General features: G+C 41.8%; 1 protein-coding gene across 1 annotated transcript in view; it reads right to left on the bottom strand.

Moving 5' to 3' along the window:
* The window catches only part of dysf (dysferlin, limb girdle muscular dystrophy 2B (autosomal recessive)), a 126,904-nt gene that overhangs the window by 52,064 nt on the left and 60,741 nt on the right, over positions 1-14,099 (bottom strand). The window contains exon 43 of the mRNA XM_053343150.1: positions 5,677-5,736. Within this exon, the coding sequence (XP_053199125.1) occupies positions 5,677-5,736 (60 nt within the window). The remainder of the gene's footprint in view (positions 1-5,676; positions 5,737-14,099) is intronic.

The following is a 14,099-nucleotide window of genomic DNA, read 5'->3' as shown; positions in this document are numbered from 1 at the left end:
AGCCGTATCATGCTGAGCAGGTTTTTCTAAACCTTTATTTATTTAGGGGAGTTCCTCTGGGAGCAATGTTTTTTTTCCGAAATTCCCATGGATGTATTATAAGAGCTGGATATGGTGCTGCTGTTTAGTCTTATTGCCAATTTTTCTTGGTGGTCACTGAAAAATCCCCCAGAGACCCCAAAAAGCATTTTCCCCATTGACCACCACTGTAAAACCGTAACAGGACACCTCGGACTGCAAACAAGTTCAATTATGACTCTTTCTATTATGATTGTTTGATCCATTGGAGGATTTTTATTTTTAAAACTTCAGTTGAGCCGTGTAAAGCAATTTAAAAATCGGTGACGTCATCACAATGTAAAGTCTGTGGGCTGACGGGGGGAAAAAACCACAATGCAAAAGCAAGCCCAGAAGCAATTTTTGTCTTTTTTTTGCCAGCTGAGCAAATCTTAATGGACTGAATGGGAGCGCCATGTTTGGTCCAGTATCCAGCTCTTATAATAATCCATGATCACAGTCACACAGTTACACATTCATACCTGGAGGCTGCCATCTACAGCTCCATACTGATATGTCTGATATGTCGGCCACTGAGCAGCTCAACTGGAGCAGCTGGGGTTCAGGGCCTTACTGGAAAGGCACCTCAGTGGTGGTATTAGGGCCGTTTCCACTGTAGGAACTTCGGGGTAATTTTACGTGGCTATGACCTTTGGCACATGTCTCCATAGCAGGAATCACCCCCAATGGATTATCTCCCAGAACTTCTACAGGGGCAAAAGAGTCCCTGCCTTGGGGTTTGTCCACAGTGCTTCCCTTCCTCCCGCCCTCCTTTCCTTCCTTCCTTCCTTCCTTCTACCTCCTTCCTTCCTTGACTCGAGGACAACAGGAGGGTTAATGGAAACAAGACTATTGAAGTAGGGGTAAGTGCTGCTTCATTATCTTCCCCACCTTGATTTATCTTGCTGGTACGAAATACTGAACCAGCGACCCTCCAGTCACAAGCTCCCTTTTCTTAAATTTACACTGATGAGAAAAACAGATTTTAAAATGTATCTGTGGGTTAATCAGTAAAAATGACACCTGTCACATAACATTCAGTCATATGATCCATTGTTAACATAAAAATAATGATAATAACAGCTTTAACTTTTCAACCCAGATTCATAACTTGACATGTAGACATACTTTGACCTGAAAATGACTAAATGATTATTAGACACTCTGACATAAGACGTAACCAACCCCAGATGAGGGATTTGTTAATTCTCAAGTATCTAAATATGCTAAAGTCTGACTCGCATGGCTAATGGTGGACTTATAAAAACAATACACCCATGTCATCCAGAAGGGCACGGACAGCAGTCTGAGGCCGAAATTAGCAGAACAAGAAAAACAATAATGATTCAGTAAGCTATTTTGACATCTTGTTTCTGGTCACAGTGTCATTATAAGGCCCATAAATGTGTGTTTCATAAATCACCCCCTCCTTTGTTCTTAAAAAAATGCCACAGTCAGCTGGTGTGAAGCCATCTCAGTGAGTTATTCTAGTTATAAAGCAAGCCAGAAAGAATTTATGAAACTAAAAGGCAAACTATGACATTATATGAGAGGATTTTAACCAAACTTGACTGGTTTTGGCGACAAACTTGGTAGATTTGATGAGAATTAATGGTAGATGAGAGGCGAAGCACAACCACGGTTTTTGAAAGGGTATAAATTTAAATAAAATATGTCAACAATAGAAAAAAAGCCACATTATAAGGAAGTGACTTGACAGGTTTTTCGAAGGAGTAAAGAAACAAGAAGAGAGGGGAGGTTGGTTTGATCCATTACAAATAATATCATTGAGACTGGACGCTGCAGATGAAACGTGACACATAATGTTCATTTTCCATCTGAGCGACGTTAGATCTCGAAATATCTCGAAGGGGGGTCCGTGCCTTTTCGAGGGGGGTTTGAGGAGCCATGACGCTACTGACAGCCGATCTTCTTAAACTTTTCCAACTCTGAAACCAAATCTGACTGATCCGCCTTTTGGAAATCGTTTGCGGTAATCTGGTAATCATCAGACGTACTGTACGCCCATGACCCATTTTTTTGGTCGCGACCCAGAGATTAAAAAAGCCAGGATTTACGGCACATGAGGGGTTTTCTTTTTCTGGTGCCATGAGATAATAGCCCTCCTTTGTCCTCCCCCCTCGCCCTCTTCCATTTCATTCCTGATTCTTTTCTTTCCCTTTGCTTCTGTTTTAGTCACTTTCTCCCCTCCTTAACCCCTCTCTCATTTATCTATCCCTCCCTCAGCCTTTAGTAACTGTCTGCTTACACAGAGTTGTGGTGTAGAGGATCTATACTGTAGCAGCTCTGTTGACTTTGGCTCGAGCCAGACAGAAAGCTGAGCCTTTAATTTGACTGGATTCAATATCTGACCCTTAATAAAACAAATATCTTTGTTTGGAGAGAAAGAAATCACCCCCAATTACTGTCGAGCGCGGAACGAGGGGGGGGGGGGGGCGAGCACTACTGGATGTGTGCGGTACATGCGATGTGAGTATGTGTGTGTGTGCAGTCTGGTCCGGGTCAAGCTAAGTCTTCAAATTGACCTGGCTTAGATAAATAAAATAGAAGAATGTAACAAGGAGCATGGTCTCCTGTTCAGACTCCAGATCAGGTTTCTGCTGTAACCACACGGCCCGGTGCGCGTCGCTCTGTGAAACCCTGATTTCAATTTTTCTTTTTTAAAGAGGATTTTCCTGAGTCTGCGACCAAAAGGGGGGGGGAGGGTGTAAAAAGTTTCTTGTTTCATCCTGGAGCGAAAAACTCTTCTTTATCTCATTTCCTCCAGATCAAACCCCATCTCTCTGCAGCCGGTGTTATCCATCAGTGTCTCCCTTAAAATATACTTCATCAATTAAAAAAAGGGCCTTCACTCCAAAAATAGATCCCTGCCGACTGCCTTGCAAGTCATTGTGGGTATAAACCTGAGGAGTAAAACACTGAATCAAAACCATTTTGGCCCCTTGAAATGAAGAATTGTCTACTCATGGCTGATCTGCACCCTCAATCACCCCTTTATTCACTCTTTCACTACTCAATATATAACAGACTCTCAGTAATTTACTCTATTCTGAACAGCAAACTGAAATTTTAGACACTTATTAATCATTTTGTGTCATCGCTGACAGGTGTCGAGTCACACAACAGTAACTTTCACATCTACAAACTGAAGTATTTTAGTTTAGTTTCATATGGATGTTGTTTTCTTCTCTTACTGTAAAACAATATCTTCAATATAAAGTGATATAATCCTGCATCAGTGGGTGTAGAATTTCAATTTCAAATCAATAAAACCATCATTAACCTTTGAACGTCCACTCTTGTCCACTGACTGTATCTCTTAATATAAAATGGATATCTTATTGGTTTACACTTGTGAATAAGTCCCGCCCCCAAAAAATCTTGTTTCAACAGGAAATACATAAAAATCAAGGAAGTAAGAGTGTCATTTTATATATGCATAGTAGTGTTTCCTGTCCAAGCATTCCCACCATACACTGTATAAAAGAAATGGACGTAACATCTGTGACGTCACCCATTGGTTTGTGGACTGCTGCTCGGAAGCCAATAGTTTCGAATCTTGAAAATTTCAGGTGCATGCTGGGAAAAATAAAAACACGGATTCTACTTATATGGGCATGAGGCGGGGCCATGGGTGGAGCGGGGAGGTTGCTATGGTTGCGAGGGCTGGATCTCGAGGACATTGGTCAATCAACCTGTCAATCAGGACGTAGCCACGCCCTAATGCATACCCTGCTTTATCGTCAAATATAAAATCAGGGAGGCCAAAATTTCACAAATGAACATCATACTGCATTGAAGAAGGCTTTAAACTAGCGATTGAGACCATAAACACATTTTGAAAACGTTTACTGAGGTTAGAAATCAAGTGAGAAGTTGGTGAATTCTCCATTGACTTGTATAGAGACGGTCGCCCCCTGGTGGCCTTTTGATAGAATGCAGTTCTAAGTTACTTCCGCGTTGGCTTCATTTCAGAGGACCAGAACTCCCCGCCTGGTGTGTGTGTGTATTTTCCCTATATTGGATTCCGGAATGTTGCTATGATGTCATGTAGAATGTAGAATGTAGAATGTAATGGAACTCCCCGCCTGGTTTCTACTCTGCCCAGAGACTTTACATTGTGATGACGTCACAGATTTTAAAAGTCGCTTTACTCGGCTTAAGGAAAGTTTACACATATAAAACCTCCATGAATCCAAAATTCATAACAGAAAGAGTCATAATTGACCTTGTCTGGTCTTCAAGGTGTCCTGTCAACAGTTTTACAGGCGTCTCTTTTATAACGGTGGTCTATGGGGAAAACGCTTTTTTAGGCTGCAATACCGCGAGTGACCACTGGGGGAAAATCGTCTGAGCGGTGGCGCCTAATCCAGCTCTGTGGCGTCTGCTTACTTACAGGCTTTGTGACTTTACAACTAGTTTAGAGCCAATCGTGATCAAGCATGCAGAGCACATTCACTGGGAAAGGACTTTTCAGTGAAGTAGGAGTTCAACTTAAATGAAAAACATTTGTATGTTCATAGATGCTGGTTGCTTAACGAGGGAGAAGGAGTAGATGTCAATTTAAGAATATTTTGCGAGATAATTTAACTTTTTTTTATGGGAAAGGCAGACATAAATTATCATTCGAAGCAGCGTTTTTATTCGTCTTAAAAATACGTCTGGAGGCGACCCTTAAAATAGTAACATTCTTAAGGAGTTGCAACATGTCTTCATTGGTCACCACTAAAATAACAACTCTGTAAAATGTAATCTAAGCAAACTCAGATTTTGTTTATTACAAGCAAAACATTCCCAGTTTTGGAAAATCAGTCGATTCCACAACAATTGGCTCGTCTTTTGCACGCTCCTGTAAAACTCTCATGTTCATGATTAAGGAAAAAAAAAAATCTGCCTTAGAGAGGTTGTGTAGATTTTTTATATGCTTTCTTTAGAGCGAGGAGACATCGAATCGATATCATCATTTATGCTCATTCTTCTGATGATTTTCATGTTTTATTTGATGTGTTAGTTTTTCTTTTACCCGGTTATATTTAGTTGTTTCTCTGTCAAATGGTGTAATTAGACGAGCCTTAATGTGAATATATGTGCATCTTATATATTTGTTTATTTGTCTGTATTTGTTGAAAGATACCCCAAAAAATACCCCCCCAAAAAAACAAGATTTGACTCAAATAAAAACACGTCACCTAAGATTGTTCTTTACATAAACCCGACACAGCTGTTTCCTTTTTTTCATTACCATTTATGAGAATTCATTAAATCCGAATCATTTAAAAACTCGCCGATGCAGTGAAACCCCCCTCTATTGTGATGTAAATGCTTCAAACGTGAGGTAACCGAGGTAACCGAGGTGAGGAGAGAGTCAGTATCCATGTTTTAAAAGACCTACAGTACGCTGCTTCGTTGCCAATGTGAACCAATTTTTTCGTTAATGAAGCAAACTTTTATTAGCATGTGAGAATTGTTAAATATCGGTGAGTGATGATGAAACAGAAATCTATAAATCTGATGAGTGATAACAGATGGAGGAGTTAAAACAGGTACAACAACAGTAAATGAATATGAGATGAGTTAAATGATGAGTTTGTTACCTACATGAAGGCTGGAACTAGAGGTGGAAAGGTTAATGATAGCTGAACCGGCTCCGTCTGCGAGCTACGAGACACATATACACACACACACGTTAAAAACACACACACTGGTCAGGTTAGCTGGCTAGCAACAATATTAGCATCACATTAGCATCACATGTCATGAATAGCTGTAGTTAGAAATACACTTAGAAATACACTTTAATACACTTTAATCCTTACATACTGTTCATATTCTGACTCATAATTAGTCTCTGCTCCTCCCTCCTTTCCTTCCTTTTCTTCCCTCCCCCTACCTTCCTCCCTTCCTCCTTTCCTTCCTTCTTCCTCCCTTACTTCCTCCCTTCCTCCTTTCCTTCCTTCTTCCTCCCTTTCTTCCTTCCTTCCTCCCTTTCTTCCTTCCTCCCTCCTTTCCTTCCTTCCTCCCTCCTTTCTTTCCTTCTTCCTCCCTTCCTTCCTCCCTTTCCTTCCTCTTTCTTTCCTCCCCCTACCTTCCTACCATCCTTCTTTCCTTCCTTCCTCCCTTCCTCTTGTCCTTTCTCCCTCCTTTCCTTTCTCTTTCTTTCCTCCCCCTACCTTCCTCCCTTCCTTCTTCCTCCCTTCCTCCTTTCCTTACTTCTTCCTCCCTTCCTCCTTTTCTTCCTTCCTCCCTCCTTTCCTTCCTTCCTTGACTGGAGGACAACAGGAAGGTTAAGAAAAGTCTGCCTAAAATAAATGTGTATCAGGTATTTTTACAGCTCGGGTCAGAGTCAGAGTTAGAGCTGTACAGTATGTAAGGGTTAAAACTAGACAACATGTACATTAAAACAAGACATTACAAGACATTGAATGATTCAAACACACAAAGACATCATCATCATCATCATCATGTATTCTCTCATACAGCAACAATGAATCAAAAACCTTTAGTCCAAAATGAGGGAAAAAATGACTTTAACTTAAGCGTTAAGTTTCCCCGGAGGGTCCCGAGGTCTGCCGAGGTGCCGACAGCAGCGCTCAGTTTAACGCTGATCGGCCGAGACAGAGCCCAGTTTATAAAGACAAAGTGTTTACATGAGGTCACGGAGCAGCTGAGCGCATGGAGGAACACAAGAAGAAGAAGAAGAGGAAGAAGCATCCACATGTGGGTCACGAATGCTGATACAGATGTTTCACTTCATCAAATTGTAATTTCTATATTAAAGAATTGACAATATTCCTTTTTTGCTGTTGCCGCACATTTATCTAGTTAATACTCGACTGTTATTATAACCACACAGAGCAGTTTTGATGTAATAGCCCTTTAATTGGCGTGTGCATTCATTTCAACACAGCACTGGGTCTCATCACACACACACACACACACACACACACACACACACACACACACACACACACACACACACACACACACACACACACACACACACACACACACACACACACACACACACACACACAGATGAACGTTATTAGCTCATGCTGCACATATTTTGAACCTCACATGTCCTCCAAACATTTAAAACCCAACCTCGCTCCTCCCAAAAAACGAAACAAGACAATTGAGTTTTTGCAACAATGCGAAAAAAAAGAAAAAGAAAGACAGACAGAGAGAAAGAAAGAAAAAAGGAGGGAGAAGTATGAGGTAACAGCTGTATATTAGAGACAGCTTCATAATGTTAAATAATGCCTGCATGCGTGTGTCTATGATTGTGGCGCCTGTGGGTTAAGGGGATAACAAAGAGCGACATGAAGAAATGAAAAGAAAAAGAGCAGACAAGGGATTTGGAGATGATGGAGGGATCACAGAGGGGATGAGTGGTTAATGAGCCACAACAATGAAAAAAAAGAGAGAGAGAGAGAAGCAGGAGAAAGGATAACAAGGATGCCCTTTAATGAGCCACCACATTAAAACAACTGTCAGCTTGATCGATAGAGAAAGAAAAAGAAGGAATGAGAAAATGAATTAAAAGGAATAAGAGGGGGATTAAAGAGTGGGATGGATGGAGAGAATGAGAGAGAGAGAAAAAAAGATGAAGTGGGAATGAAAAATAAACAGACTACAGCTCAAGGAAACCAGAAAAAATGTAGAGAAATGCATAATGGAGGGATGAAAGGAGGAAGATGGTGAAATAAAAAGTTGAGGAGGAGCGAAGAGGAATAGATTAGAAAGAGATGGATGTAGCGTTAGAGAAAGGATGCATGGAAAGAAGAGGAGGAAGAGAAGAAGAGAGGAAGAAGATAACAGTGAAAAGTTAAGAAAGAAGGGATGAAGAGGAGGAAGGAAAAATGGAAAGTGATGATGGACAGAAGCAAGGGAGAAAGGAAGGAAAGAAGGAAACAAATAGTGGGAAGGAGTTGAGACAAGTGTGTGGAGGGAAGAGATAAAGGAAGGAAGAGGAGGGAGGAAGAGTGGAAGGAAAGAATAGAGGAAGAAGTATAAAGAAAAAGGTATAAAGGAGGAAGAAAAGGAAGATGAATGGAGACAGATAAATAAAAGCAGTGTGAGGAAGGAAAGAAGCAAGAAATGAAGGAAGTGAACAAGGAAAGGAAAGATGAGGGAAGGAGGGGGTGAAAAGGAAAAAAGAAAGGATGATGAAAATTGAAGGAAAGAAGAAAAGGTAAGGAAATGGATAGGAGGAAGGAATGAATGAAAGGAAAGAGCTGAGCAGTTGAAAAGAAATGATAGGGAGAGAAAAGGAGAAAGATATCATGGAAAGATGGAAGGAATGAAGAAGGAAGGAGGAAAGAATGGAAGGAATGAAGAAGGAAGGAGGAAAGAATGGAAAGAAGGAACAGGTAAAGGAGGGATGAAGGTAGAAGACAGGATGTAGCAAGAGAGATGCGCAAGGAGGAGAGTGAAGAAGGAAGGGAAGAAATAAGAAGAGAAGATGTGAAGGAAGGAAGGAACGAACCAAGGAAGGAATAAAGGAAGTCCTACATGAAAAAAGAGTAGAAAGAAACAAGGGATGAAACAGTAGAAGGGAAGGAAGAAGGGAATAAGAAAGAAAGAAAGAAAGAAAGAAAGTAATAGAGAGAGGGCTAGAGAGAGAGAGAGAGAGAAACAAGAAGGATGGAGGAAAGAGGAAAACAGCTGTTATAAGAAAAGATTGAAAGAGGGACAAAGAGATGTGCAGTAGAAAGAAAGAAAGAAAAAATGAAAGAAAGAAAGAAAGAAAGAAAGAAAGAAAGAACAGATCTAAGGTGAAGCGAAGAAAGGAGATGAAATGAAACGAAGGGGAAGTTGATGGAAGGCAGCAAGGAAAGGAAAAGGAAAGGAAAGGAAAGGGAAGAAGAAGGGAGGATAACATGAAGAAGGAGGGATATATTTTCTCTTTCTTTTTTTTAAAGATGGAGGGAGCGGTCCTGTGGGGATAATGAGACGGAGGACGACTAACGAGGAGCAGACTCGTGTTTGTTTATCCAGAAACCGCACAGTCTGGATCTCATATCGTCAACAGTAGCACAGAGAAAGGGTCACATTTTCCCCTCCAGTGATCGATAGGAGGAAGACTTGACTGAGATAGAGGAGGAGAAGAAGGAAGAGGAGGAGGAGAGGAGGAGAAGAAAAGGAGGAGAAGGATTAGAGAAAGAGGAGAGAAAAGAAACAAGAGGTATAGCTGAGATAAGAGGAGTGTGATGAGGGATTGAGAAAAAGGGAGAAGACAGGTGGAGAGGAGGATAGAAGAAAAAGAGGGGAAAGGAGAGAAGAGGAGGATGAGAAAAAAGGAGAGGGGTGAGAAGAAAGAAAGAATAAGGGAAGAATGGAGAGGGAGACAAAGGAGAGAGGGAGGAGGAAGTGGGAGAAGAATGAGAGGAGGATAGGAGATGAAGAAGAAGGAGAAGAGAAGGGGGAGAGGATGAGGAGACAGAAACAAGAAGACAGGAGGAGAGAGAAAAAGGAGATGAGGAAGGATACAAGGAGAGGAGAGAAAGGAGAGATGGGAAGAAGGATATAGACGGAGAGGAGACAATGAAAGAGAGAGGAGGATATGGGAAGATGAAAGAGGGGAAAGGACAGAAGAGGAGGATGAAAAATAGAGAGGGGTGAAGAAGAAAGGGAGATGAGATGAAGAAGAAAGAAAGAATAAGGGAAGGATGGAGAAGGAGACAAAGGAGAGGGAGGAGGGAGTGGGAGAAGAATGAGAGGAGGATGGGAGAAGCAAAAAGGAGGAGAGGATGAGGAGACAGAAACAAGAAGACAGGAGGAGAGAGAAAAAAGACAAAGAGGAAGGATATGAAAAAAGGAGAAAGAGGAGAAAAAACGAGGTGTTTAATGAGAAGAGAGGAAATAAGATGAAACAAGGAGAGGAGAAAAAGGAGGGATGAGAAGAAGAGGAGAGAAGACAATGAAAGAGAGAGGAGGACATGGGAGGATGAAAGAGGGGAGGAGACAAGAAAGGAGGAGAGGAAACAAAAGGAAATGAAAGGAGAAGAGAGAACACGGGAAGAGGAGGAGGAGAAGTGAGGAGAAAAAAAGGAAGAGAGGAGATAAGAGGGGGAGGAGGAGGAGGAGGAGAGAGAGAGGGGAAAGGAAAAAAGAGAAGAATGCAAGGAGTAAGGACAGTAAGAAAAAGAAAAGGAGTAGAGGAGGAGGAAGAAAAAAAAGGAGAAATGAGATGACAGGAGCGGGGAAAAGTGAGGAGGAGGAGGAGGAGGAGGAGAAAAGGAAAAGACAGAAGAGAAAGGAGGAGAGGAGACAAGACAGAATAGAGGGAACACGTGAAATAGAAAGAGGAGAAAGAGGAGTAGAGGAGAAAAAACAGGTGGGGAGAGGAGAAGAAAAGGGGGATGAAAATAGGAGAGAAAAGATAAAATGAGATGAGAAGGAGAGAAAAAGAGGGGGAGAGGAGAAAAGAGGAAAGGAAGGAAGGAGTAAGGACAGCAAGAAAATAAGAGAGGAGATGAGGAGAGAGGAAGAAGAAGAAAAAAAAGAAGGGATGACACTAGATGGGGAAAAAGTGAGGAGGAGAAGAAGAAGAAGAAGAAGGAGAAGGAGTCCAGAACAGAAGTCTCAAATTGTACTTTTTAACCTTTATTCGAACGGAGGAGGTTGACAGAAATCACGAGCTTGGAATTCCTTCCGGAATACTCACAACTCCTACACAGATCCCCTGTCCCTGAACGTTACTTCAGTGTCCTTTAAAGGGCCAATCCGCGGTTTTTCCACGTTGTAGCCCATTAACTTCAAATCCAGCAAAATTAAACATCACTGAGGAACATTTTCCAAGAGCTGCCACACTGTCTTTACTGATTTATTACTTTTTACAACTTAAAATGAATATTAAGTTTTAATTTATTTATATATATGTGTGTGTGTGTGTGTGTGTGTGTGTGTGTGTGTGTGTGTGTGTGTGTGTGTGTGTGTGTGTGTGTGTGTGTGTGTGTGTGTGTTCAATGTTAAAGGAAAAGTTTGACATTTCCGTGGGGGTGAAATATGCTTATTTGATTTCCTTAAAAGAGAGTTAGATGAGACGATTGATGCCACGCTCATGTCTGTGGAGTAAATATGAGGCCGGCGGTTTGCTGAGTTGAACAATGTAATGTTTAAGATCAAGTTAAATTTTTTTTTTTTTTTTTTTTTAACTCTTGAACTTCTTTTTTTTTTCCGTCTGCAAACATTGAATCAACTCTCAGATTAAAAGCAGGTCTACGGGACAAACTCTAGATTTGAAATGAGGTTAAAAGTCAGTGTTAATTAAGGGAAGAGCATAAAACGTCATTGACCCCGTCTGTTTTGACTGTTCCTTCTTTCTTTCCTTCTTTCCTTCCTTCCTTCCTTCCTCCCTCCCTCCTTCCCTCTTCCTTTCCTCCCTCCTACCTTCCTTCTGTCCTCCTTTCTTCCGTCCTTCCTTCTTTCCTTCCCTCCCTTTGCTTACTTCCGTCCTTCCCTCCTTCCTTCCTCTCTCCTTTCCTTCTTTCTTCCTCCCTTCCTCCTTTCCTTTGTTCTTCCTCTCTACCTTCCTTCCTTCCTTCCTCCCTTCCCTCCTTTCCTTCCATCCTTTCTCCTTTCCTTCGTTCTTCCTCCCTTCCTTCCTTCTTTCCTTCGTTCTTCCTCCCTCTTCCTTCTTTCCTTTCCTTTACTCCCTTCCTCCCTCCTTACTTTTTTTCCTTCCTTCCTTCTCTCCTTCCTTCCTCTCTCGTTTCCTTCTTTCTTCCTCTCTTCCATCCTCCCTTCCTCCCTTCCATCATTCCTTCCTTCTTTCCTTTGTTCTTCCTCCCTTCCATCCTTTCATCCTTCCTCCCTTCCTCCTTTCCTTCCTTCTTCCTCCCTTCCTTCTTTCCTTCCTCCTTTCCTTCCTTCTTCCTCCTTTCCTTCTTTCTTCCTCCCTTCCTTCCTTCTTCCTCCCTTCCTTCCTTCCTTCCTTCCTCCTTTCCTTCCTTCTTCCTCCCTTCCATCATTCCTTCCTTCTTTCCTTTGTTCTTCCTCCCTTCCTTCTTTCCTTCTTTCCCTCCTTCGTTCTTCCTCCCTTCCTTCCTTCCTTCCTTCCTTCCATCTTTCCTTTCATTTTTCTATTAAGAGATTAATTTGTTTTGAGGTAAAAGGACTAAAAAAAGCATTTTGTTAAATTCACTCATGCCTATTTTAATGTTGAATAAAGATTTTTATCACTATAATAATCGCTCTGAATATTCTACCTCAGATATTGTGAAATGTTCCCGCTGTTTTGGCAAACGTTCGTCATGTTCTGACCATTAAAAATAGTTTCAAACCACAATTAACCGTCTGGTTTGTTGGAGAACATTTAGTGCGTGCCAGTCAGCTGTTTACCTTTCCATTTTTATATATCGCTGGTGCACCAAACGTGGTAACCCATGACTCTAAAATGAATATCATTTGGTGTGGTATTGGTGTTTCTGTGGCTGGGTTTAACAGTTATGGAGCAGTGGCATTCATACTTTCATTTTTCATATCATCACTCGTTAGATATTCATTATTCTATGTTTGGTTAAACCTTTTTTTGCTTTTCCATCTGTGATGAGTCAAAAATGGCTTCAGTTGCAAAAGAGCCAATATGTTAGAAGAATTGAAAGATCTGTGTTTGCCTTTTCCACTAATCTCTATAAACAGAGCGGTAGCCGACGGGTTGTGAGACTGACGCTCCGCAGATGTGATGAAAAGACGGAGAGTTGACAGAACAACCCGCGACACGGAGCGTTGCCATGTCTGACCACGTGGAGCTGACTCCGGGAAAAGCCGAGGGTGAAGGAAGACAGAGGGCAGATTAGCTTTGATCTGTTCAAACTGTTTTAACGACATTATACTTAAAAAAAATCTGTTTTTCTTTCTTTTCTTTCTTTTTTTCTTCAGTGCTGTTAATGTCTGGAGTGATGAACGTGATGTTTAACCCTCATGTCGTCCTCCCGGGTCGAATTGACCCCGTCTCTTTTGACTGTTCCTTCTTTCCTCCCTCTTTCTTTAATTTTTCCTTCGTTCTTCCCCTCCTTCCCTCTTTTTTTTGCTCTCTCCTCGTTCCATACTTCGCTCCTCACTTTCTTCCTTATTTCCTTCCTCTTTTCCTCCCTTCCTTCCTTTCTCCTTTCCTTCCTCCTCACCTCTTTTCCTCCCTCCCTCCTTACTCCTTTCCTTCCTTCCTTCCTCCTGTCCTTCCTTCCTTCCTTTCTCCCTTCCTTCTTCTTCTTCACTTCCTTCCTCCTTTCCTTCCTTTTCTCTTTACTTCTTTCCTCTTTTCCCCTCCCTCCCTCCTTACTCCTTTCCTTCATTGCTTCTTTCCTTCCTTCTTCATTTCCTTCCTTTCTTCCTTCCTTCTTTCCTTCCTCCCTTCCTTCTTCTTCACTTCCTTCCTTCCTTCCTCCCTTCCTTCCTCCCTCCTTTTCTTCCTTCTTTCCCTTTCTTCCTTCCCCCTCCTTTCTTCCTTCCTTCCTTCCCTTCCTTCCTTCCTTCCTTCCTCCCTCCTTTTCTTCCTTCTTTCCCTTTCTTCCTTCCCCCTCCTGTCCTTCCTTCCTTCCTTCCTTCCTTCCTCCCTCCTTTTCTTCCTTCTTTCCCTTTCTTCCTTCCCCCTCCTGTCCTTCCTTCCTTCCTTCCTTCCTTCCTCCTGTCCGTCCTTCCTTCCTTCCTCCTTTCCTTCCTTCTCTCCTTACTTTTTTCCTCTTTTCCCCCTCCCTCCCTCCTTACTCCTTTCCTTCATTCCTTCTTTCCTTCCTTCTTCACTTCCTTCCTCCATTCCTTATTCTTCACTTCCTTCCTCCTTTCTTTCTCCTTTTCTTCATTCCTTCTTTCCTCCTGTCCTTCCTTCCTCCCTTCTTTCTTCTTCACTTCCTTCCTCCTTTCCTTCCTTATCTCCTTACTTCTTTCCTGTTTTCCTCCTCCCTCCCTCCCTACTCCTTTCCTGCCTTCCTTACTTCCTTCTTCTTCACTTCCTTCCTCCATTCCTTCCTTCCTTCCTTCCTCCTTTTTCTTTAAAACAGGAAATTATTGATATTATG

The sequence above is a fragment of the Scomber japonicus genome, chromosome 22, assembly GCF_027409825.1.
Source record: "Scomber japonicus isolate fScoJap1 chromosome 22, fScoJap1.pri, whole genome shotgun sequence".
Lineage (NCBI taxonomy): Eukaryota > Metazoa > Chordata > Actinopteri > Scombriformes > Scombridae > Scomber > Scomber japonicus.
Note: the sequence above shows the minus strand (reverse complement) of the source record. Positions and strands in the feature narration are given on the sequence as shown.